Source organism: Anas platyrhynchos, chromosome 3 (genome assembly GCF_047663525.1).
Source record: "Anas platyrhynchos isolate ZD024472 breed Pekin duck chromosome 3, IASCAAS_PekinDuck_T2T, whole genome shotgun sequence".
NCBI lineage: Eukaryota > Metazoa > Chordata > Aves > Anseriformes > Anatidae > Anas > Anas platyrhynchos.
In genome coordinates this window covers 35,414,586-35,438,768 of record NC_092589.1, presented here as the reverse complement: position 1 = coordinate 35,438,768, position 24,183 = coordinate 35,414,586, and the positions used below count along the sequence as shown (strand labels likewise).

At 63.5% G+C, this 24,183-nt stretch overlaps 2 protein-coding genes across 10 annotated transcripts; both read right to left on the bottom strand.

Moving 5' to 3' along the window:
* Positions 1–352: 352 nt before the first annotated feature.
* HSP90AB1 (heat shock protein 90 alpha family class B member 1) lies at positions 353–3,124 on the bottom strand. The gene is given in 7 exon segments (XM_072035103.1): positions 353–803; positions 1,034–1,248; positions 1,250–1,269; positions 1,711–1,844; positions 2,049–2,151; positions 2,153–2,209; positions 2,489–3,124. Coding segments are annotated over 6 exon segments (1,008 nt in total). The 3' UTR covers positions 353–803; positions 1,034–1,190.
* A 407-nt stretch (positions 3,125–3,531) lies between these two features.
* Positions 3,532–24,168, bottom strand: SLC29A1 (solute carrier family 29 member 1 (Augustine blood group)). 9 transcript variants are annotated; one of them, XM_038176684.2, is made up of 14 exons: positions 23,635–24,168; positions 20,773–20,857; positions 7,907–7,962; positions 7,538–7,619; positions 7,232–7,404; positions 6,958–7,097; positions 6,683–6,817; positions 6,497–6,594; positions 6,139–6,229; positions 5,957–6,048; positions 5,736–5,844; positions 5,528–5,613; positions 4,457–4,656; positions 3,532–4,202 (listed from the first exon to the last, which is right to left on the bottom strand). In XM_038176684.2, exons 3-14 carry the CDS (start codon positions 7,933–7,935, stop codon positions 4,091–4,093), a joined length of 1,347 nt encoding a protein of 448 aa, XP_038032612.1. In that variant the 5' UTR covers positions 7,936–7,962; positions 20,773–20,857; positions 23,635–24,168; the 3' UTR covers positions 3,532–4,090. The 9 variants fall into 9 exon arrangements, with proteins under 9 accessions (XP_038032612.1, XP_038032613.1, XP_038032615.1 ...); XM_038176685.2 differs by lacking the exon at positions 23,635–24,168 and adding an exon at positions 23,052–23,208; XM_038176687.2 differs by lacking the exon at positions 20,773–20,857.
* Between the last annotated feature and the right edge of the window lie 15 nt (positions 24,169–24,183).

Genomic DNA, 24,183 nt, shown 5'->3' with positions numbered 1-24,183 from the left:
CAAAACCAGAAGCTGGCCCAGCAGTGGGGGCAGTGCGAAGGGCACGTGAACCGGAGGTGCTGCCTCTTGAAACTGGAAAAAGACACGGAGCAGCGAGATGCCGAGCCCAGGAGCAGCAGGACACGGGTGGGAGGGAAGCTGGAGGCCAGCCTGCAGCAGCATGCGCTCACAGCCTGGCTCAGTGTGCCCAGCTGGCAGGCACAGCTTGAAAATGTTTGTTCCTAGGCTGCAGGGCTCTGGCCGAGCTGCTGCCCAGCTGGGGATGAGCCCTGCACAGCAGGGCCTGTGTCACCTACCTGCATGGCACGCCCCGCAGGGCTCGGGCACCAACACCAAACACAAGGGGCCCCTCTGTAAACCCAGCCCATTTGGTACTTTAATTCCAGTAGAACAACATCAGAAAAATACATGAGAGAGAACCAAGCCGACCAAAAGACATCCTGCTCCGGGGAGGCAGCAGCTCAGAAGGGCTCTCCCCAGCTGACGGGCTGAAAGCCCCAAGGACAAACAGCCTAGAGCTGCCCGAGGCACTCACTCAGACAGGGAACCGTGTCTCCCTTCCTCCCCCCCCAAATCAAAGGGAATCCAAAGACACCCCCAAGGGGTCAGCAGCAGCCAGGGGGAATCAGCCCCCTTCCCAGCGGTGAGGTGGGGTGGAGGCCTGGCAGGAGACACAGGAGGTTTGCCCCTACTTTAGTCCACCTCTTCCACACAGGACACGTCTGCCTCTCCCTTGAGAGCAGGGATTTCATCGGGGGGAGCTGCGCTGGGCTCCTCTGCAGTCACCTCATCTTCATCAGTACCTAAAAGGAGAGGAGAGGGACAGGAGAGGGGGGTCAGCACCTTCAGAGTGACTGGCAGCAGGTTAAGAAGACCCCATTATGAGGAGACCCGCAATAAGCTCAACACTGAGCTTCTCCTCAGTGCTGAGGATAAGCAGGGATTCTCAGAGCAGCTCCAGGATTGCCATACAGAACTGCCTGGACAGCTCAGCCAGCACCTCCAGCACCCACCGCGCGTTCCCCACACTTACCCTCTCCCATCAATGCACATTGATGTGGCATGTGAAGCTTGGTCTTGTTCAGCTCCTCCTGGTCAACATATTTCTCCTTAATTTTCTTGGTCTTTTTCTTCTTGCCTTTGTCTCCTTCCTCCTCGTGAGAGCCCACATCCCAATTTTGGGTTTCTCCTCATCCTTGGACTCCTTCCTTCTCGCCTTTCTCCTCCTCCACCTCATCATCACTGATCTTTCTCACACTCCTTCTCCAGCTGTGGAGGAAGGGACAAGAAAATCATCACCACAAACCCAGGTCTAGCACCAAGCAAACATCACCAGGAATCCTTCTCCATGTGAGGTATTCTCCTGGGTGCAATACAGGGCCCAACCCATGTAACACCTGGAAATGGAGCTTATCACCAAAGCAGCCCTCACAGCCCTTCCAGGATCTACATAACCAAGAACTTGTTCAAGGGAATAGCAGGCAAGAAACCCTCCTCTCTCTGTGGCTGGTCTGGATGACCTCCAGCTGCACCAATACAAGTCCAACAGTGTGGCTGTACATGTCACTTCCAGTTAGCCCCCAGCCTCATACTACCTCTAGCAACACAAGCTGGAAGCTGCTCTTTCATGGCTGCTCCCTCCTCTCACCCCCCCTCACTCCACTCCTCCCTCCAGCCTTTCTGGGGTCCCCCAGTTCTTCTCTTACATACATGAAGCATGATGGGGTAGCCGATGAACTGGGAGTGCTTCTTCACCACCTCTTTGACCCGCCTCTCCTCCAAGTACTCTGTCTGGTCCTCCTTCAGATACAAGATCACTTTGGTGCCTCGTCTGATGGGCTCACCTGTAGCATGAGAGGAGAAAGATTTGTGCTTCAGGGCACTGCATTAAAGGGCAGAGTACAACAGGGACTAACCCCTTGAGCCTAACCACTGCCTGATATCTCAAAATTACCACAGGTGATTAACAGGACAGCCCAGCTCTATGGAGCACTAAGAAAAGGGTCATGCCTAGCAGCAAGACGCACTTGGCTTTGTGTGACACATACCATGGTCAGACCAGACAGTGAAGGAACCCCCAGCTGATGACTCCCAAGCGTACTGCTCATTGTTGTCATGCTTGGTAATGACAACCACCTTCTCAGTAGGCAGAGTAGGCAGAATATAAACCCACACTAAACTGCCCAATCATGGAGATGTCTGCACCAGCCTGTGGAGATAGAGGAATGCTAATGCAGCAGGGAGGACATGGGAAAGGTGTGCAGTTGATTAAACCAACAAAGAACTGCATCAGTATGCACACATTAAGGAGCAAGTGCCAGCAGGCAGCCAGCCCTACCCTCCGCACCTCCCTGCTGCTGTAGAGGCGGAGAAACACTGCAGGAGACCAGCAGCTCCCACAGCCAGAAAGGCAGCAGGGCTGGGGTTATACAACAACACCAGACTGTGCCCAGGCCCTTGGGATCCCAGACAGCCCCAAACAACCCACCTGCAGGGCTTCCATGAAGGCCTTGGTGCTGGATTTGGCGCTGGTGGCCAGGTTGTTGATGAGATCGGCTTCTGTCACCCTGATACCCATGTTCACCAGGGTGAGCGTGCACTCCCAGGGGCTGGGCACTATGTCGGTAGTGAGGTCCTCACCGCTGCCGAGCTTTGAGGGGCCGGTCAGGCTCTCACAGCGGATCTCATCCAGCGCCTTGGGGCCAGGGCGGTGCCTCCTGCTCCTCCTGCTGCCTCCCTGCTCAGCACCCCCTGCCCTCACCGCCACAAGCCCCAGGCGTCTCCCAGAGGCCCCCAGCCGACAGGGGGCTACTCGCGTCGGAGGCGTTGGAGATGAACTCCCGCAGGCTAAAAGGGGCGCTAGAACTGGATAGGGAGGGGAATGGGACGGGAAGGGTAAGGCCCAGCCCGCCCCCCTCTCCCCGCTCCTTACCTGCCCGCCCCGACTGCCCGCCGCGAAAAGCGAACGGAGCCCCCCGGCCGCCCTTTTATAGACTGGGTTCCGGCCCGCCCCAGCCGCCGGCTCCCTCCGCCTTAAAGCGGCCACGCACCGCGCTGCTCCCAGCCGCCGCTCAGCGGAGCCTCGCCGCGGCCTCCCAATCCTTATCTCCTCTTCATATCTCATCAGATACTCTGCTGCCCTCCTCTCCGCGCTCCCACCCGGCTCGACGCGGCAGTGCTATCGGTGGGCCCCCCCAGTGCCTGTTTAACAGCGGCGAGCCGGCGGGGGGCGAGGGACTACTTCCCGCGGACGGCGGCGGAGGAGCACAGCGGCGGAATAAGAGCAGCGCGGCTCTCGCAGAGCCCTTCAGACGGCCGCGGGCGGCCGTGGGGGGCGGTCGGGTCTCGCTGCTGCGGGCGCTCGGCTCCCCCGTGGGGCTGCGAGGGGCTCGGGCACGATGTGGGGCGGGCTGGGGGGTTGTGGCCCTGTAAGGGGGGGCTCCGGGTCGGCAGGGGGCGCTCGGGGTGCTCGCAGCCCCCCCCAGCGCTGGGTGCTGTAGAGGAAAGCCCCCGCAGTGATGCAGACGGACACAGATTTTGGTCTTTTTTATAGAAAACGGGTACACGGAGAGTCACGGGGCGGGGAGCTGCCCCCTGCCCTCTCTGCAGGGGGGACCTGGTGCGTGGTACACGGGGGGAGCTGGAAAGGGGGTGCAGGGTGTGTGGGGAGGGCAGCAAGGCAGGGAGCGGGGCAGGAGGCGAGGCGTGGGGGCAGGAGGGGCGGTAACACTGGGTGCCAGCCTTCCAGGCCGCCTGGCACAGGTGCAGGAGGCTTAGCACGGCTGTCGGGGTCAGGCTGGGGGAGTTACATGGCACGGGAGGCAGCAGGACCTCGGCTGAGGTCCCAGAGTCTTACACGCAGCACGGGGGGGGCGAAGGCACGGAGGCCTGAAGGCAGCGCACGGCCGAGCGTGGCAGGAGCCAGGCCAGCCCTGGAGGAGTGGAACCGTCCCCCGGTGTCACGTCTGCCGTGGCGAGGGGCAGGCGCGGGGTGCTCTGTCCCCGCAGCGCTCAGGTGGCCAGGGCCTCGGAGGAGGAGGAGGAGGATGCGGAGCCGTGGCGGTGTCCCTGCACCCTCGGGGTGCCTCTGCTAGATGAGGATTTGGAACAGGAAGGAGACGGCGGCTCCGAGGGCCAAGCCCAGCGCCAGGAAGAAGGCCATGACCGCGCCGGCTGTCTCTGCTTCGTGGGCCAGCACTTTCCTAGGGGAGAAAACATGAAAACACGTGTCAGACCCCTTCCCAGGACGCATGCCCCGTGCCCTGGCATCGTCTCTGCTGAGAGGAGGCCACCGAGGAGGCAGAGGCTGTGCTCCTCCACGGCAGGAGGCCAGCAAGAACAAATCCTGCCTCGCTCCGAGCATCTACCTCCAAACCCCGGGCTGGTAGGAGAGGCAGAGCGCACGGGGCACCCACTGCTGTAACCGGCTCTTCCCCCATCCCCAGCTCGTACTCACTTGGGCCCAAAGCACATGCAGAGGCTGGCCAGGTAGCCGTTGGAGATGGAGAAGAAGATCATGAAGATGATGTACCAGGCGTCATGGGAGAAGAAGACGGGCAGGTAGTGCCGGGGCTGCACGTTGCACAGCATGAACAGGGGGATGAAGACGACGCGGAGGAACACCAGCACTGGCAGGAGGCAGCTGTCCTTGCCGGGCTGGGGGAGAAACACGGGGCGCTGAGCAGCTCCGAGGTGGCTGGCACAGCAGCAAGGGCTGCAGAGGAGCCACACCGAGCTGGAGAGGACTTCATGCTCTGGGGTCGGAGCAGACCCTGGAGGTGGCAGCACTCTGGGGCTGGTGCAGCTGAGGGATGTTTCCTGAACGTGGTGGGTGCTATACCAACTGTTGTGCCCGCGGGCAAACAGCAAGAGCAGCTGCCTGCTTTGTTTGCAGAGCAGAGAGGAGGGCCCCAGCCAGGGAAGCGGGGCCCAAAACCACAGTCAGTCAGACTTTCCACACAGCTCTGTTTTGGAAACGGCTCCTGCTGGCTCATCCCACCGCCACAGCCCAGGCAGCTCCAAGGAGAAGCAGCTCCAGGCTGTGAGGAGCTTCTCCAAACAAACAGCCCAAACCGTGCAAGGGAAACGGCACTTGGGAGGTGGACGCAGGCAGGACAGCCCCCTCCTCGCCCACCGCTCAACCCCGGCACCAGGAGAGGAGAGCTCAGGGGGGACCTGCAGGGCTCTGCTCCGCTCCCAGGACCGGGCTCTTTAAAGCAGCTGCACCCCGCGCGGGGGCCAGAGGTTTTATTTTGGGCTGCCCTGCCTTTCACCCTCTTCCACCGCCGCCATCCTGCCCGGCTGTTTGCATAGCTGGAGCGCAGGGTTGTTTACAAAGAGGCTGGAAACGGAGGAGACAGCTTCATCCAAGCCCCGCTGCGAGAGGGGGTGGGAGGAGGGCAGGACAACGCTGTGGCTTTTGCTTCTAACCCGTAAATTTCTACTTTGGACCTCCAGCCAGGGCAGGAGGCAGCTCTGTGCCTCCTTCCTCCCCCAGGCTGTGGGCACGGGGTGATGGAGAGCTTACCCACGTGAAGAGGGCAGTGAGGCTCCGTCCTGCCCAGTCGAAGACGTTGAACATCAGGAAGCAGGAGACGGGGATGAAGTAGAGCCCTGCAGGAGGAGGAGGAGGAGGAGCAGATCAGTGGTGCCCGGGGTGCCCCCCTCCACAAGCCCCACTGCCCTTCCTGGCATTTAACTTGCTGCCGCTTCCCTCCCAGCCCGGCCACGCTTACCCCACTCGTTTTCCTCTCCGAGGCTGGTGTGCACCTTAGCTGTGATGGCAGGGAAGACCCCGATGGTGACAGTGAAGACTGCACAGACAGACACAGCCATGAGCCAGAGCTGGGGAGATGAAAGAAAGAGGTTGGTGCTGCTGGGCTGCTCTCTTTTTCCATGCCCTGCGCCCGTCTCCTGACACGAGGGGCAGGGCAGGGGCTGCTGGCAGCTCGCAGACCTTCTTAAAAATGGAGATGACCGAGGACTTCTCGTCAGGGCTGTGGACGGGGATGATCTTTGAGTTATTCTGCTCCATCCCGTTGAGCTCATCTGCGGGGAGAGACAAAAATAGGGCATGGCAGACCCCACACAGCACAGCCCTGGTTTAGCCCTGCCTCGTCTTTCCTCGCAGCCCCTCACCTTTCTTAATCAGGTCTCTCTTGGTCTCCAGCTCCGCGTTGTACACGTGGTACTCCGTCTTGTCCTTCATGGAGTAGTACCTGAAGAAATCCTGCAGAGACACAGCCAGGGAGCTCGGTCAGGCATGAAGAAAGAAGCCTGCCAGGGAACCGGCACCTGGGGCCGGGAGGTAACAGCAGATCGTGCCAGATGGGCCAAGTTTTTCTTCCTCTTGTGTCTGGGGCTCATTTCCACGCAGCCCCAGGGTATCTGAGGTGGGAAGTGCCACGGGGAGGTGCCCCAGGAGGTGGAGGCTGGCAGGAACCAAGGCAGGGGTGCTATGGGGCCGAGGTTCCCCACCAAGCAGACGAAGCCTTACCGTGCGGGGCAGGAGGATGTAGGAGAAGATTGCCAGCAGGATGGCCACGCACGCCGTGGTGAAGTAACCAATGTAGCTCTCTGGCTGCTGAGCGCCAACTGGGGAAGGGACGGGGAGAAAAGGATGAGGATGAGGAGCCAGCAGCACCCTGCTGACCCGCAGGGCCACAGGGCAGGGGTTACTCACTGGCGATGCTGAAGATCATGGCCAAGGCGGCGAAGATGCCCGCCAAGCCCTGCCCGCTCATGATGGGAGCCGTGTAGTTGGCGGGCAGGAGCCCCGCCAGGCCGAAGAGGCTGCTCTGGAGGATGGCCCCGAAGGCTGCGAGGGGAAAAACGAGAAGCAGGAGTGAGAAACCAAAGGCGAGGGTACGCTGTGCTTCTGTGGGGAGCCCCCGCAGGGCCACGGAGGGTCCTCATCCTTCCCACAGAGCCCGGTCCCAGCCCCGCGGCCTCGCTCACAGTTGATGAAGACGATGCTGATCATGGTGAAGATGAAGAAGGGCAGCGGCTCCATGGCGACCTTCACCATGACGGCGGTGATCAAGAACACCAGCCCGATGGCCACCAGGCTGCCCAGGATGCGGATCTGCTGGGGAATCCTGCAAGAGAGGGCCTCGAGTGAGGAAAGCCCAGCTCCTGGAGGCCTGAAAGCTCTCCCCGGGGTGTCCCAGCCAAAACCCAGCAGTTTGGCCCTGGAGGGGGCTGGCGGGGGCAAGGATGGGGCCGTGCTCACCGCTGGTGGATGAAGGAGTTGAGGCACATGAAGACGAGGAGGGGCACCATGGCGCAGAGAGTCATGAAGTTGTCAAACATGGAGTGCAGGTAGGAGTGGGACAAGGCAGCCCCAGTGCTCTGATTCCCGAGCTGGCTTATGTTCTTCGCGTCCTCCAGGCGGCCGATGAAATACTGCCAGGGAAGGAGGGGATGAGGTGCCTCCCCAGGCCATCCCTGTCCCCCCTCCTGCCCCACAGCCAGCCCAGGGCTCCTCCTGCCACCTCACCCCCGCTTCTGCCTCCCCCGCGGTGCCGCAAGCCCTCACCTCCCTGGCAGTCATGAAGAAATTCCATGGCAGCAGCGTTCCCAGCCCAAGGATGAAGAAGATCAGCCAGACAGCCTTGTACCTGCACAAGGTGTGTGGGAAAAAAACATTTTTCTGTGGAAAAACTGATGGAGCCCCTCAGGGAGCGGTCTCCACGGGCAGGGAGGGATCCTGCTGCTCCCAGCCTCTGCCACAACCACTGCTGGCCAGCAGAGACACAGCACTCCCCAGGGGCTCAGCCCGTACGGGCCCTTTGGCGTCCTACAGCTCCGTAACCCACTAAATAGCAGGACCAGGGTCCCCCCTGCGTGCTGCCCACCCCAAAATGTCCCGGTCCCCTGCGCGCGCCCCGCGCCCGCTCAGCATTACCTGTCCTGTGGCCCGTCTCTTGCTGTCATCTTCCGCAGCGAGGCTCAGCGCGGGTCCTGGGAAGCAAACAGAGGATTTTATGGGGCTGTGAGGCCAGGCGGGGGCCTCCCGCTGCAGGTTTTCACCCCGGCGCCGTGCCGCTGGCCGAGCGGCTCCTCGGGACTGCCCGCAGCCCAAGCGCTGTGCCACCTCCGTGCCGCTGCTCGGGGGGCACCGCCTGTCCTCCCACGGGAGGGCTGCCCTCCCCAGATGCCCACGCTGCTCCACCCCGGCCGCCTGCCGCTCGGCTGCGGGCTCTTAAGGGATTTGTGAGCCTGCAGCTCTGCCCCCAATCCCCAGGAATCCCCGAAGCGTATGCGCACTGGGCTGCGGCCGCTCCCCCCGCCCTCCCCGCATCCTTCCAGCGCCGGGGGTGCGGAGGGACAAAGGACACAGGGCACGTTTCGGACATGGTGGCCTCTCGGGTCAGCCCCCACAACCCTTTTTCCAATCCCCCCTTCCCCAAGGCTCTCACGGTTCATTCCTGAGCGAGCCAAGGGCATCCCTCCTCCCCTCCCCGGCACCCACCGCTGTGGGTACAGCCCCTGCGGGGGAAAACTGAACCCCATCCACTGCCCCCCGTCCCTTTTCCCTCTCAATGGGGCAGAGAGGGTTCCCCCACAGGCCTGCCTTGTCCTTCTCCAGGCGGGGCGGCGCATGGGGCACCCGGCCGCTTCTCCAGGGGCGCGTGGTCCGCAGCGGGGCTCCCGGAGCTCAGCCCCCCGCCGCCCCCCGGCCTCGCCTGCCTCCCGTCCTGCTGCAGCATCCCTCCCTGCCTGCCTGCCTGCAGCACCCTGCCAGCCAGGGCGGCCGCGGGGGCTGGCAGGGAAGCAGCATGCCGGGATCTGTAGTCCTTGCGAGGGCAGCCTGCCTTAAAGGCAACCGGGAGGGGAGCCTCCGGGCACGGCTGGCGCTGGATTAGCAGGGGGGTGAGAGCGTGGCTGCTACCCCCCATGTGCAGAAACACCACCAAGGCGGCTGGTTGACCCCAAAAAACAGGCAGCAGAGCCCCAGCTCGCCCAGCAGGTCCCCAGTAAGCCACCCCTTCCCCAGACAAACCCCACCAGCTTCCCTTGGGTCATGCTGGTGTCCCAAGAAGCCAAGGAACCAGTGGCACACACATACCTGGGGAGGACAGAGCCCCAGCTGCTGATCCTACCCCCGGGTCCAGCCTATTTGAAGGCAGCACGTGCTCCTCCTGCTAATGGGGGCGAGTGCTCAGCCCCGGCTCATGTCACGGGGACGTGGCCATGTGGCTCTGGTGGCACCCGTGGCGGAGGTGTCGGGTACCGGGGCTGGCAGGCAGCCCGGGTCCCGCTGCCCAGGAGAAGGCAGCAGGCAAAGGGCACCGTGCACGAGGTGGCATGGGGCTGCCGGTGGCAGGGAGGATGCGGGGGGGGGGCGGGATCGGGGTTTTGGGGACGCTTCTGTGACGCTGCCCCTTCCCGGACACCTCCCGCTTCCGTCCGCGGAGCGCCAGCATCCCTGCGTCAGGAGCCTGACCTCAGCGGGTGATGCCCAGCCGCAGCCTCCTGCCTGCTCTGTTTGTTTTCTGTCTCACTTTGCTAAGCGCCTTCTCATTTATTTATTTTTTTTTTTTTCCACAAAGAGCCGGTGGCTGCCAAGGGGCGCGCGGGTCAGAGCTCATTACGGCAGGAAACGCGTCCAGCTGCCAACTCTTCCAAACGGCCCTCCAGTAAACACGAGAGGTCAAACAAAGCAACACAAGCAACAGGTGGCAACCACGCGAGAGCGATCCGACGGCAGATTGCGAGCAACCCCACGACAATGAGCCAGGGATGGAGCCCACCTCCAACCTCTGCCACCTCCTGGGGACCTCACCGTGGCCACCGGTGCGACGGAGGGCGCAGGGCAAGAGTAAGGACTCTTGTTCCTGGCCTCCCCATCTCCTCTGAAGTGCTGCGTGAGCAAAAGGAGCAGGATGAGGAGTCGGACGGGCTCAGCAAGCGAGGAGTTATCCCCTTTGACCACACGTGAATGAGAGGAAGCACAATTTTAATTGCCCATTTGCTGGGCACAAAGGCTCAGGCACGCGCTTAGGCGACACCGATTGTGTCGGGCCGAGCCTGGCAGCCCAGGGCAGGGATGTGAGCGAAACGCCCAAGCTCTGCAGAAAAACTGGCACTGCAGGAGCGCCACGCCTGCAGGCGGCACTTTGTCACCCGCTTCGGAGGCTTCCTCACCCCTCCCTTCCCACTCACCCCCTTCCCTTTGGCTCCTGCCGCCTTCGCCAACAGCAAACAAAGAGCGCGTCCGGCTCCACGGAGCCATTTCAGGGCGAGGGATGGGGATGCCATGAGCCTCGTCCCCAAACACCAGCCCGTTAAAGAGAAGCCCTTTCTGCCACCCCAGCCAAGGGGCGGCTGGCAGGCTCTCTGGCGAGCACCTTGGCATCCTCCTGCCGCCGGCCAGCGCCGGATCGCTTTGCAGGGATAAGGTCAGCACTTCCTGCCCCCGCAGCCAAGACGGGGCAGGGCCAGCTGCCTCTCCAGCCATCGCCCCCTTCCCTCTTCCGTCCTGTCCCCCCTGCGCCAGCAGGAAGGCTGACTTGGGGCCGCCGGAGTTTACCTACGGGCACGGAGGTCCGGTGAAAACAAGTCACATGAAACCTCGGCTCAGCTGGAGGATGGGAAAGGCGTCGAGATCTCGTCCCCAGCCAGGCCACCCGCACGCTCGGGGTGCCCCTTCCTTGCTGCGGCCGTGCCTCCGTCTGCAGTCGTGTCTGTCCCACGCGCCCCCGCCTTCAGCTGCGCGCACACCTGGCACATTTTGCAAGAGGCATGAGTGTGCGTGGCGGCGCACCTCACCACGGTGCTGGGATGAACGTGAGGCCTCAGAAACGCAGGGCAGGTGCCCCGGCGCGACACGGAGCCCGGCCAGCCTGAAACGGGGTCTCTAGGAGGGCCAAAGGCAACAAGGGGCACGGCACGAGCAGGGAGAGCAGCTCCGTGCGTGCGCTCTCAGCCGCCGAGCACTGCTGCCCCTCAGTCAGACAGCCTTGGTACGTGTTTTGTAACTCGCTGAGGGTTTCGCTTTGTGAAACTTTCCACTTCCCCTGCAACTCAACAGCCCTTTTTTGCAAGGGCAGTGTCCCGCGGCAAGGAACTCCTCCGCCGCACGGCATCGCCAAGGCTCCCTCGCCCTCGGATCCAAAGCCTGGACACACTTTAGACCCCTTCTCGTGCCAGCCATGACTTTCCAGGCGTGGATCCTAGCCACCCTCGATCATGTTTTCCAAACAGAAAAATTCTAGCTCACTTAGTCATACAGCAACAGCTCTGCGCCTTTGATCCTCCTCTTTGCTTTCCTCCAAATCTTTCCCCTCGTTCTCCCGAAGCCTTTCGGAGATGAGGGGGCCGTAAGGGGGCCGCATTACGAGTGGATGAGCCATGGATCTGAGCAATGGCACCAGCCCTTCCTGCTTTGGTGCTCCTGGTGGCTTGCAAAGAGTGACAAAGGCTCTTTCTTAACGACTTGATGCACTCAGTGACTCTGGCTGCACACCGAGCTATCTGAAACAGCCCCAGGCCTCGCTGTGAGCGGCCAGCTCAGCGTGTAATCTCCTCTGCAGATTTGGGACTATTATTTCCCCCTCGTGCATCACTTGATTTTTATCTAAACCGAATTTCAGCTGCCTGGTGTCGCAATGCTCTTCTGTGCTTTAGGCACCGTAATTCGATAGCATCAGGCGAACCCTCAGCTCCTTGCTCACTCGCTCCCTTTTCCAGGTCGCTCCTGAAGGCGCTGGAAAAGCACGGAGCTGGACGCAGCCATCTCCTGCCACCGCAGGGACTGACCACGGCCTCCTACGCCCTGCTTCCTGTTTTGGAACCAATTACCCGGCCACGCAAGGACCTTCCCTCTTGCCCCGCCAGCTTCCCGAAAAACTGGGCTGAAAGACCTCGTTGGGTGCGTTTTGGCAAGCCGTGCGGCCACCGCGAGCCCAGGCTCCCTCCGAAGCACTCTCCCAGCTTGGGGACCCGGGGTGCCCATGCAGGACCCTCAGCACTTTCCAGCTCCCCACGGGCTGGGTTGGCCTCTCGGGTCGCAGTGCAGGTGGGTGGGACGCGACATGCAGCAGCTTCCCCAGCCAGCTTTTCCCCGAAGTTCCCCCCAGCCTTTCTTAGAAATCAGCGTCACATCTTCCCCCTTCCCGGTCTCTGGTGGGCTGGGGCAGCAGTGGATGAGCGAGCACGCCGCACACGAGGCTTGGCTGCTTCACCCTCCCTTTCCTGTCGCTGAACGTTACCAACGTTGGCTTTATGAGCCTTCCTCCGGGCTCCTCGGGCGCTCGCTGAGCCCCCTGGCAGAAGGACACAGCTCGGGCTCTCCCGGAGGGCAGAGGACAAGCAAGCTCTGTTTGGCTTTTCTTCTGCATCCTCTTCTCCGATCCCCTCCAGCAGCCTGTGGCTGGCTTTCTGCTCCCGGTGTGCTTTACGCGCCGTTTCCACCAGCGAGCTGGTGGCACTTCCTACTGCGCTTGTTGTTGTGCTTCCTGAGCCCTGCCTCCACATGCAAACCACCTCACCGCAGCCCCCACCGCCGCTCTGCCCCTGCCCCTGGAGGAGGGAGCTCGGCGAAGCATTTCGGCCTCCCCATCACCTCGCTGCCCGTCACATCGCGAGGCGCTGGCAGGCAGAAAATGCTCCCGGGAGGCTCCCCGCTCAGGCACCCTCACCCCACGCGGGTTTTTGCCCGGCGTGCAGCAGTGACGCCTCCTCCACACCTCCACTTCTGGCCTGCACCCGGCTTCACCGTGCTACCCATGCCGAGGAAAGGAAAGGTGGGCTCTGAGCCCTGCTCCTTCGGGTTTGCGGCACTTACACGGGATTCCCACAGCTCTGAGCAGGAGACACAGGGGATGTCCCCGCTGCCGGCAGCCGCCCCGGCCCTTATCTCGTCCAGCCCTGCGGCGTGTTTTGAACCGCGCACAGCAGCCAGCTGCAAGCCCCTTATCTGCAGGGTTCACCGAGTCCCGAGAGGCTCCCCCGGGGGCCCCCGGCAGGTAGAGCCGCCCGGGTGCGTAAATTCATCCGGGAAGGCTCTTCTCACACCCTCCACTTACGTCCTTAATTTGACAAGCCAGCCACGCGCTGCCCTGCACCTGGCAATTAAGCCCCTTTTACGTGCCCGGCGTCAGGTCACTCGCTCTGCCTCAAGCAGCAGCTCCCGGCGGCACGGCGCTGACACCACGCGTGGTCACTGCTGCCCACAAATCCCTCCCTCTGGACACCGCTCCCCAACACGCTGGGCATGGGCTGCCCCTGGCACCCTCAGAGCCCTTCACACAGCAGAGATGGGCGCTGCTGCTCAGCATCCCAGCAAACGCTGCACCCCCAAGGCAGTGGCCGTTCCCCTCCTTGCTCCCAGGGAGAGCATTTTAAGGTCACGGCAAGAAGCTTACCAGAAGGGCAGGGTGGTCCCAGCCCCCGGGTCCTGGTCCCACAAGTATCTGAGCTGTCCTTGGCTCCGAGGCCGGCGGTTTGGGGACGGGAGAGGAGATAGGGTGCCCGGAGAGGGCAGCAGTTTGGGGGGGACGTCACCGCTGCGCAGGGAGAGGGAGCTCCCCAGATAGAGCCAGCATCGGAGGGACAGAGATAAGCTGAGATAAGGTGACACCGCCGCAGGCACAAGCCTCCCCCCCACCCCTACATGCCGTCACGGGGCAGAGGGGCCCCGCGGGGATTTTGGCAGCCGGGCTGTCACCCCAGAAGGAAGGGACAACAAGGCAAGAGCTGGCTGATGCGCTCAAGACGTGAGGTGGCAGCGATGACCTCCAGAGAAGGCCACCCCGCCTCACGTCGCCGCCCTGAGCTGGCTCGGGAGGAGGAGGGCACCGTTTTCCAGAAGTGGGTTGGAAAATGGGAAAAATCAAGGCCCTTTCTCCCAAGGGCAGGATGAAAGATTTGCGCAGGGCTCTACTCAACCGCATTTGCGGAAACCTCCAAAATAAAGCGCGTAACCTAAAGGAAGCCATCTCCAGGTCCACCCTCGTGGAGGTCCCAAGGGCCGTGGAGGGATGCTGGGGGAAAGGGGTCGTCCCGGGGGCCACAGCAGGAAGAGGCACAATGGGAGGAAGCCAGGTTTCCGCTCCTGAGTCAAGAAAACCCTGCGGGGAGAAGGGGCAGGACACCGTTAATGCGAAAATCAGCTGGCAGCCCCGGTGAGGCTCAGGGACACGGGTGCTGGGTACATCTCTTGGCCTTGCTCAAGCAGCCAGGCACCTCGTGCTGCTCCTCGGGGACAGCTCTTACCTGCTCCAGCAGTGTGGAGAGTAACGCTAGGAGCTGCTGTGCGAGGCGCAGCCCAATCTGTTTTGGGGTTTTGCGATTAGATCTGTGTCTTGCTGCCCCACAACGCCCTGGCACCCCGTTCCTGCTGCCCCAGGGAGCAGCCCTGTCCGGCAGCGTGCCGGCAGATCGCCTCCTGATGTGGCTCGGCGCGCGGTCACCCCAAAAAGCCACGAGGAGCAGAGGTGAAGACGGGAAGGAGAAGCTGTAGGAGAGGGCGGATTGCTTCTTAATCGCGGCCCCGAGCCCCCGGGGTGTCCCACAAGCACACTTTAAAGCGGGCTGCACGCCCCAAAGCCCTGCACGCCCCCGCCGTGTCCCCCACGTGCCTCCCTCTGCGGCTCCACGGGCTGCTCGCTCAGCACATTGCCAGCTGTCGGCGGAGGCGCTGGCAATTTCGCAGCGAGGTGCTTTCCCATCTGACAAGTCCGAGAGGAAACGGACGAAAATCAATCCCCCCCGGCACTGCTGGGAAGAAGGCAAGGCCGAGGCGATCGGCCCCGTTTCCTGCTCGCTGCCTCCCCGCCACCCAGCAGGCAGACTCCAAGTCTCTGCTCCCCGTCTGCCTCGGAGAAATGCGCTCTCCTGGAGGCACAGCCCGGCTGTGCGCACCCACAGCTCAGCTAAAAGCTGACAAACAGCCCCGAGCACCGCACGCACGGCACCAGGTCACCTGTTTGTGCCACTGCTGGACCTCTTTGAGCCTCTGCTTCCCCAGGGAGGGGGGAAACCAGGGAAAAGCCTGCTCCCAGCCACAGCAGGGCCAAAACACCACGAGAGCTTGAGGTTTTCTCGCTGCCCTGCATGGGTTAGTGCTGGGTTGAGAGGGGAAGAGCTCGGTGCTGGGGGGACAATGCATGGAGTTTGCACTTTGGGGTCAGTGCTGAGCCGGTAACAAAGGCAAGCAAACAGTGGCTGATAAGGGCAGGTTTCGCAGTTTCCTTAACAACTCCCAAGGACTCGCTGCCTTCCAGCCTCGGCACCTTCCCGGATGGCTGCAGGCTGGATCCAGCCCTGCCTCTGCCCGGGGAGCTGCGAGGAGCAGGGCAAGGCGAGGAGGGTGCCGTGCCAGCCCGACGGGTGCCTCTGCACCTTGGCTTCCTCCCTGGCCACAACAAGGAGGGAGCGCGGTCATCACGGGTCAAGGACGAAGCCCAGGGCTCAGCTTCAAAGCGGCCGGGATTCATTAAGGCCATCTCACCCCGTGATAATGGGCGCAGGGATGCCGTGATGGTGAAACGAGCTATGCAGCTTGGGGAGGTGCCCTACTGCCCTGCGTGCCGGGGCCACGACTGCTGGGCCAGGCTGAGGTGGGTATCTTCATCCTCTGCGCTCCTCCTCCTCGCTCCAGGCACCTGGCACAGCCCCTGCCTCTCATCCGCGCTAGCCTGGGGGGCAGCCACTCTGCAAATCACCTTCTGGAGCCTACGCCACAGCCCTCGGAGCCACACGAAAGCTCCTCTGCTCCTCAAACGCAGCCTCAGGGAGCCGAGAGCGAGCCTACCTCTCCTTGCGGGGAGCAGGAGAGCTCAGCAGCCGAGCTCTGTGGCGAAGGCAGGCCCGAGGGAGCAGCTTGCAAGGGGCTGGGGAGCGGAAACGATGCCGCCAGGCCGGGCTGGGGTGCAAGAGGAGAGTGGGATTTCCCACGTCGGCATCCACAGAAGTCTCCTCAATTGTGTCTGCTCGCAACAGGCAACTGTGGGGCAGCCGAGCTGCTTCCTGCTCCGGAGCCGCGAGGAAGCGCATCCAGCTGCGGCCGCCAGCTGCACGAACTCCTCCTGCTGCCTGCAGCCCTGGGGAACCCGCTGGGCCGAAGGACACAGCCTCGCTTCTCTGCGATCCCACAGCCTCAGGGCTTGGCCACCGCGCCGCCTTCCCACGAGCCGACAGCCCGTCTCCCAGGCAGATGCTGTGTCAGCCCAGCTGGCCTCAGCGCTTAGCAGGGGCGAAAAAGAGACTCGGGTTGAGCCACAGGGGTGGGGAGGATGGCACGGGCTCCACGCCGAGCTCCCCGTGCTGCTAAGGCGGCCGATCTGCTCGGGAGGAGCGGGCAAACACGTGTTGAAACCTCCTGCTGCATCCCACAGCCAGCCGGGAGCGTTCCCCCGAGCGGGACCCGCCGCCACCACGGCCGGGGGCTCCTGGTGGAGGGCCACCAGCCCAGGGGACCCTGTGGCACGTGGGGCTGGGTGGCACGTGGGGCTCAGCCCGCGCGCCCTCCTGCAGCTCCGTGCCATGTGTGGATGGATGGCCACATGGCTGGGGGGGGGGGGGGGACACGCAGTGCCCTGGTGAAACCCCGCACCCCACCCACTCGTGTCCGGGAACCGGGTGTGCGGCCCCAAAACCACGCACCGGCTGGCACTCCTACCATAAGTTAGGGGAAGGGGCTCGGAGCTGCCGTGGGAGCCTGGGAGGGTGGAAAACACCCCGAGAAAAGCAGCACCCGAGGGGGGGGGCGCAGCATCCCTACGGGGGGGGGCAGCTCCGCGCCCCACGCGCAGCCCCGGAGCGCTCGGGGGAGCGCATCCCCCCGACGGGCAGCCCTCTGCCGCCGCCCCCCCGCCATCCCCGGCCCCCCCAGCCGCTCGCAAGCCGTCCCCCCAATTTTTCCCCCCTCCCCACCCCCCCCAAGTCATTTTTGCCGCCTCTTCCTTTTACCGCCTCCAGCCCCCAGAGGGCCGGGCTGGGCGCCACCATGCGCCACGCGGTCCCCACACTCCGGGGTGTCCCCTCTTCCCCACGGCCACCGCGGCGCCCACGGCCACGGGGACCCCCGCGCCCCCCCACGCCTCACCCACCTGCGGCGCACCCCGCTCCGGGCCGGGCTCCGGCGCCGCTCCGCAGCTCCAAATCGCTCCGCTCCCCGCCGAGCCGCTCCGCACCGCCCCGGCCCGCCTCCCGCTCCGCCCCACGGCGGGGGGGACACGCGGGGGAGCCGTGCCCCGCAGCCCCACACCCGGCCCCGGGGGGGCGCGGAGATGCGGGGTCCCCCCCCCGGCTCCCCGGGATGCGGGGCGCGCCCGTGCGCCTTGCGCCCGGTGGCCAAAGGGCGAGCAGCGGGAGGCTGCGGGCGCCTTTCCCCGCTCGCACCGGCTTCAGGAGGTGATTTGTTGTTTTTTTTTTTTCTTTGCACAGCTCACATTAATCGATCGGTATAGATAGCTGGCATTCAAAGGCTACTTGTTTTTTTGCTTAAGTGCCAAGGTACGGTGGCGCTAAGGGTACTTTGTCCCACGGCGAAGGGGTGTGGGCGCAAACCCCAGCTCGTATCTGGGCGGCTGGGGATCTTTTTTGTTTGGCCACTGGTTCAAACACGCCACCCTCCTTGCTGGATCTCTTCACCTATAAGTCACAGCCCCAGGAGGTGACCGCAGCTTATAAACTTTCCTCTTATTTGACTGCTCGAGTGTTTTCTGCGTTGATAAACTTCCTCAGGAAACCCTGCAGCCAGCCATCAGCTGGGTTAGGAACAAAAATTGGAAGCTAAACGACCCCGAGTGCAGATCCCCATCCTCAGTGACGCTCACAAGATGCTCTACCACACGCCTCCCGAGCAGAAACAGGCACAAAGATCACGCTTTTATTTCACATCCCGACTATGAACTTCTGTGTGCAAGCAAAACGATCAAAAAGCCTTAAAAAAAAAAGGCAGCAGTGACACATGAGAGACAGCTACTTGAACTTTCTGAAGCACAGCAGTGTGTCACCCCGATGAGGTGGCCTCTCCACCGCCCTGCTCGGTGACACCAGTGCTGCAGGAGCCCTGCCGGTGCCGGAGGAACCCATTTATCACAGCCCTGTGCTGCTGGGATCTGCCCGTGGGCAGCCCTGGGAGCACGGAGCGAGCGGCAGAAAGCGTTGTTGGACAACCAGGCAGGAGGCTGCTGCACTAAGTGTGAGATTCATATCGGCTCAAATTAAATTTCAAAGCTCCCGTCTCCAATTAGGCTCCCGCTGTGTCTCGCAGGCGGTGCCGGATCCGAGCCCAGGGGCCTGCCTTTCCCCAGCCTGCTTTCCCCAAACGTCTCCGGTCTGGAAAGTCTTGCTCCAGGTGAGCTCCTCTCCCTTCCCTTCCCTCCCCCACTGAGGGAAAAACACCCACCGAGATCACCTCAAAATACACAGGGAGGGGAAAAACAGAAAGCCAAGTGGCAGGCTGCAGCGTCGCCTGCTTTGGGACGCCTACAGTCACCCCTCTGTGAGATCGGCCACGCTGCCACCTGCGGAGTCTTACGAGCCCCCGTGGAAGACGTGGGGACCTTGGTGCTGCGTTGGCCTGGGCCCTGCGTTTCCCCTGGAGAGGTCACATCCGCAGCTCAGCAGCACAAGCCAGCATTCGAGCCTCATTAAGATGTTCTTGTTATTTATAAGCTCCAATTTTAGCTAAACGCTACGGGAACCGATCCCCCAGGGCCCCCTGGGTGCCCGCTCGAGCCACCTCTGGGCTTCCAGGAGCCGGTAGCAAGGTTCTCGGCACCATTAAGAGACCCGGCCCTGCCGGGAGGAAAGCCACCAGCACATCTCCTTCCCACCCGATTTTCCAGTAAGCCTCCACTTGAGGAGCAGGTGGGTGTAGCTGCTGCCTCACCCCGGAGCTTTCAGCAGCAGGGTACACAGCGCTCAGCATCGCCAACCTACCGGATTAAATGTTGCCTAATTCACAGCGCTGCTCCTGACGACACTCCCAAGGACTGGAATTGGCACGGCTGCTCCCAGCCATCTCTCTCGGTGAAGCTTGAAAACCCATTAGCACCGAGCGCAGCCATCAGTGACCGCAGGCAGCGTGCCCGGGGGGGCGCGGCGAGGAAGGCAGCCCCAGCCTGGCTGCTTCTCGGCGCACAGAGCCTCACCCAGCCGGCACCAATTTGCAGGACAGGGTCTTGAGGTGTCCTCCTGCGGGCAAGCAGGTGGCCCGGGGCGAGCAAGGCACAGTGCTTGGACGTGAGAGCGGCTCAGGGCTGTGAAACTTCAGCTGCTCACGGCTCGCGCATCGCCCCGCAAAGAAATCTGCGCCCCAGCTGGAGGGCCGAGCTCTTTGCTTCGTGCAGGCCAAGCACGGCCTTTGCCGAGCCCTCTGCTCCCAAGCGGCTCGTGTGTTATCAAGCTCATTCCTGCGAGCACAACAACAAGTCCACCCAGAAGAAGCAAACAGCTCCAGAAACCTCTTCGGCCCCGAACCTGAAACGGCGCACGGAGCAGGATTTCTCCCCCTCGTGCTGGGAAAAGCCAGCCCGGAGCGAGCCCGGGGGCTTGCTGCTCTCCCACCCTCCTGCTCGGGAAGCAGCAGCGTGCTGCCAAAGTGCTGCTGGCAGCTTGCTTCGCTCGCCAGAGCAAAGGGAGAAGGCAGGCTTGTACTTTCCCGGAGGAAGGCAGCCAGCAAAGCCTCTCCCTTATATAACGCCGGGAGTCCCCTCACCGGGGCCTGCCGCAGAGGCTGGCTGAGTTTTTCCTCCCGAAACCTCAGGTGTGTGCCACAGGCAAGCCAAAGCCGTCGCCTGGAGCCCAGTTTGTAGGCTGGCCTCCAGCCTCGCTCCCCGGTTTGTAACAGGCAGAACAAACAGAAGGGCTCCACTTTCAGATACGCTCACTGCCAAACATTTCACAAAAGCTGTTTTTTTTCTTTTTTTTCTTTTTTCTTTTTTCTCCTTGTAGCAATTCCCCGCATCCACCAAAGCGACTAAATCCAGAAGGGGAAGGCAAACAAGCGGCTGATTTTTTGGAAAGCAAGAGCAAAACGTGAGATTTACTCCGGGCATAACCTGGGGAAATATTTTCTGCACCTCTTGGGCAACGTTTGATTTTCAGAGCCCGAGGAGTGAGGTGCTATTTGTATGCGCTCAGTGTTTCAAGCATCCTTGCCACTTGGCACCCACGGCAAATGCTTCCCTCGGAGATTTGCAAGCACTTTGCATCCATACCTTAATTAACCCACGAGCCTTCCTCCTCCGGCACTGAGATTTTCCTTTTCCCCTCATTTGCCTCTGCTGCAGACGAGGGGGGAGGAACGGAGGCAGCGTGAGGACACGGGGCTGTGCACCAACCCGTCCCAAAGCCATGTTGCCATCCCAAATCCAAGCCAAGCAGCGAGGGCAGCCCCGGCCAGCTGCAGCACCCGTGTGCGGAAAGGCAGGGCCATAAAACACAGGCATGCGTGTCACTGCGTGGAGGTCTCCCTCTCCCCGGGCACGTGCGGAGCTGGTTTGCTCTGCTCGGCCCCCGGCGGGGCTGGGGGAAACCAGCTCTCATCCTGCTGCCACACCCCATCAGGAAACGCAGAAGATGCTGGACCTCTCGGTCAATGGCAGAGGGAAAAAAAAAACCCTACAGGCTCCTGGAGAGCCGGTTGTAATGAGGCTGCGGCAGTCCCGGATGCTTTGAAAATCAGCAGAGGTCCTCAGCCTCTGGCTGCCAGCCCCGTTTGGGGACAGGGCTCTCCCACCATCACTCACGGGGCTCCCAGCGGTGACCCCAAGGACGCCTGCCCTGTGATTTGGGGCGGGAGGGGATGCTCACCTGCGTGCTGTGATGCTCTCCGGAGCTCTGGCCGTGCCCGTCAGCCGGCACGCCGCCGTCCCTCCGCCTCCTCCCACGGCCAGACCTGCCGGGATAAAGCCAGGCTGCTCGCGGTTGAAATGGGGCCGTGGGTGCCTTTCCAGCTCAGCAAGCAGGAACAAAACCCATTGTCCACGGGCTCAGCAAGGGGCCCGGGTGCTCGCAGGCCTCCCGTTCCCTCCATCGTCCCAAGGGGCAGCAGGGCCGGGTGCTCGTGGGGACAGCAGCATCTTTGGGACCTGGTACCGGTGCTCCCCTTGGCACCCTCGGGTGCGGGCTCAGGGGCCCAAACCCACTGCTGAGGGTCTCCCACCCCTGCTGCCTCCCTTCCTGCACCCCTGCTCCCCCCCAGCTGCCCCTTTGCTCCTCCGACAAGCTTTTACTGCCTAATGACAGCTCCTGGCGCGGGGCCGCAGGGCAGCTGGTTACTGAGTGACAGCGGCAGCCACCAGACGTCCCGTGCGGCGCTGTCCTCTCCCCCCCCCACACCCACAGGCTGCTTCTGCCTGCAAGGGGCCAGGCTGAGACCTGGGGGAGCTCATGACACGTGGCGTGGGCTCCCGGCCCTGCAGGAGCCAGCAGGGAGCCACATAAATCCCCAAGGGCACCCCGCTCCTTGAGGGATGGCACCACGGGGACCCCGGGGATGGCACCACGGGGACCCTGCCATGGGGCCACGGGCAGAGAGGGCACCTCACGCAGCCCCGGGAGCTTTCCCAGCGCTGCCTGCCCAAATCTGCGCCTGCCCAAACGCGCGCCCAGCCTGCCAGCTGCCGGCTGGCGCGGAGGAATCCAGCTCTGTGTAAACGCCTGGCACGGCCGACCGAATCCTGTTTGGAGAGAGGAGCCTGCCCCGTCACGCTTTCCCCCCGCGGGCGATTCGGCAGCGGGGCTGTGGCTGAATGCTCCCAAACATCTCCCGGGGAGACGGCCGGGAGGGCCCTTTCCCACAGCTCCCAGCACTCGAGCCGCTCATTATTTTCCCTTCCCTGCCAGCCCTGTTTGCTCGCCTTCCCAAGCCGCGACGTGGCCCCGAGGCCAAGCAACGATGAGGCATCACCACGAGGGCCAGCCAAACCTAAAGCTGGCCGCCGGGCACGCCGACTGCCCAGGAGAGGAGGAAAAAAAAGCCTGAGCCCCCCATGGGGCGCACCCCGAGTGAGTGCCAGCCACCCCATGGGCAGGGGGTGCGCTAAAAAAACAGGGCAAAGGAAAAAATTTGGGGTGCCACCGGGCTTTGGGGCGCAGACGTGGAGAGGGGGCTGTCTCAGGGGCACCGCCTGCTTCTCCCTGGGTTTGGGGTGGGTTGGGGCGAGCGGTGCTGATCGTGGGGCCGTGCCCAAGCCCCGACAAACTCATGGCACGGGGAGCGCAGCGCGGTGCTCCCCTCTGCTGGCCGCAGCCGGCGGCGCGCCCGTCCCCAGCGCCTCGGGGCTGTGCGTTTTGGGGAGCAAAGCAACAGCTTTTTGGGGGGTTGGCGAGAACCCAAATCTGCGCCCTCCCCTCGAGATTTTGGGGTGCTACTCCCAGCCGGGATGGGTGCGTCACGGATGGGGTTGTGGAGGTGATGGGAGCCCCAAAAAAACAGGAGGAGCTCCCCGAGGAGCCCCCCGGAGCAGCTCGGGGGCTGCAGCCAGGGCTGCCCACCCCGCCCCGCGTCCCCGTTTTGTGGGGTTTTGGCCGGGGCAGCCAGGCCGAGAGGCAGCCTGGGGGCAAGGGCCAAGCTGCGGACCCTGCCCCGGCCCCCGCGCCCCGTGCGTGGGGTCAGGACCCTGCAAACAAGCCAAGGGGCACCTGGGGCCACCCCGTCCCGGCCGAATCAGGCCGAGGGCAGCACGGGGACAGCGCCTGGGGAGGAAGGAGCTGGGGAGGGAGCGGAGCGAGGGCCGAGGGCGGTCGCCCAGCGGTCAGCCCACAGCTTGGAAGGGTCACGGGGGAGAGTCTGGTTATGGGGACAAAGGGCTGGCGAGGTTTGGGCAGCGCTGGGGAAGAAACCCCAACGGGGAGGCACCGAGCGAGGGCTCCCCGCTGCGTCCCCTGCGCTGCAGGCACCCCAAGGACCCTACAGAAGCACCAGGCACCACCCCAGTATGGCCAGGAGCGCGGGGACGAGCACCCTGGGGCCAAAAAACCCCCATGGGACCACCTTCCCCCCCTCAGCACCCCAACCCCTGCCCCGTTGTGGGCCAGCAGGCAGAGCAAAGCCACCGCCACCGGTGTCCCCGTGCCCCAGCTCTGACCTGCTGTCCCCGGCACCGCCGCTCAGCCCCGTGCCCTCGTTTCGGTGGCTGTCCGTGGCGCACGGTGCCAGCCCGGGGCACGGCCACGCACGCTTACATGTTGTTGGCTTATTTTTTTTGTTGTTTTGTTATTTTTTTTTTTTTTCTCCCCGTGCTGCTGCTGGCTGCCGGGTCCGGATCCTGCGCTGCTCGGGGGGAGAGCTGCCAGCGCTGCCTGCCTGCCTCTCCGCAGGTCCTAGCGCTCTGCCGGCCGCACCAAGGACACCCGGCCGCAGGACAGCCCTCGGCCCCCGCCCGGGGATGCCCTCCTGGGGACAAAGGCCTTGTGAAGCGGGGGGCCCTGCCCTATAGGCATGGCCCTGCAGAGCCCGCTCCCCCCAGCCCTTTCCCTGCCACCCGCAGCGTGGCCGGGAGCCGGATCGTCCTTGTCCCCAGCTCCCCGCTCAGCCCCGGGGGCAGAGGGACGGGGCGCTGGGTGGCAGCCCCCCTGGCTGCGGGGTGACCTTGTACACGGGTCTCAGAGCCACGTCCCCTCCCCAGCCCCCAGCCCGGCTCCTTTCCCTCTCGCCACCCTGCTCGTTACCTCCGGGGCTCAGCTCCCCGCCGCCGCCGTGCCTGGTGCCGGGGATCCTCCAAGAGCGGGAGGATGGGGGCTGCGGAGCCCTCACCACACCACGAGCTCCTCAGCGGGTGCTGGCTCCCGCTGGCTCAGCAGGTGGAGGCTGCGTGCACGCGGGGATTAGCGGGGGGAAGCGGCGCCTGCCACCCAGACCGCCAGCGGGCCTGCTGCCAGGGCGAGGAGGGGGAGAGGCTGAGGGGAAGGAGCCCTCCCGCGGCACCCCGCGGCACGGGGAGCGTGCCAGGGGCTCTGCCTGGGGTCACCAGGTGCCCCCAGCCCCTCTGCCTTTTACACGTCCCGTCCCACGCCGCTGTGCTGGATTTGGGCCAGCGTGGGACACTTTGGGCAGGTCGGTGGCTCCACGTGTCCCGCACCCCAAGCAGTGCAGCCCCAGCCCCTCCGCCCCTCCGTGGGCCCCCGAGCAGCTCGGGAATGAGCTGGCGGCTCCGGACACAGCGGCTGCTGGGGCTAAAAGTGCCTCCCCACGGCACAACCAGAGCTGGCCCCCTCCCA

Coding starts and splice junctions, on each gene's coding strand:
- SLC29A1 (XM_038176684.2), bottom strand. CDS start 7,935: ATGACAGCAAGAGACGGGCCACAGGACAG. Junction 6,595..6,682: donor CATGATCTTCAGCATCGCCA/GTGAGTAACCCC, acceptor TCCCTTCCCCAG/TTGGCGCTCAGCAGCCAGAG. Junction 4,657..5,527: donor TCACTGCCCTCTTCACGTGG/GTAAGCTCTCCA, acceptor TTTCTCCCCCAG/CCCGGCAAGGACAGCTGCCT.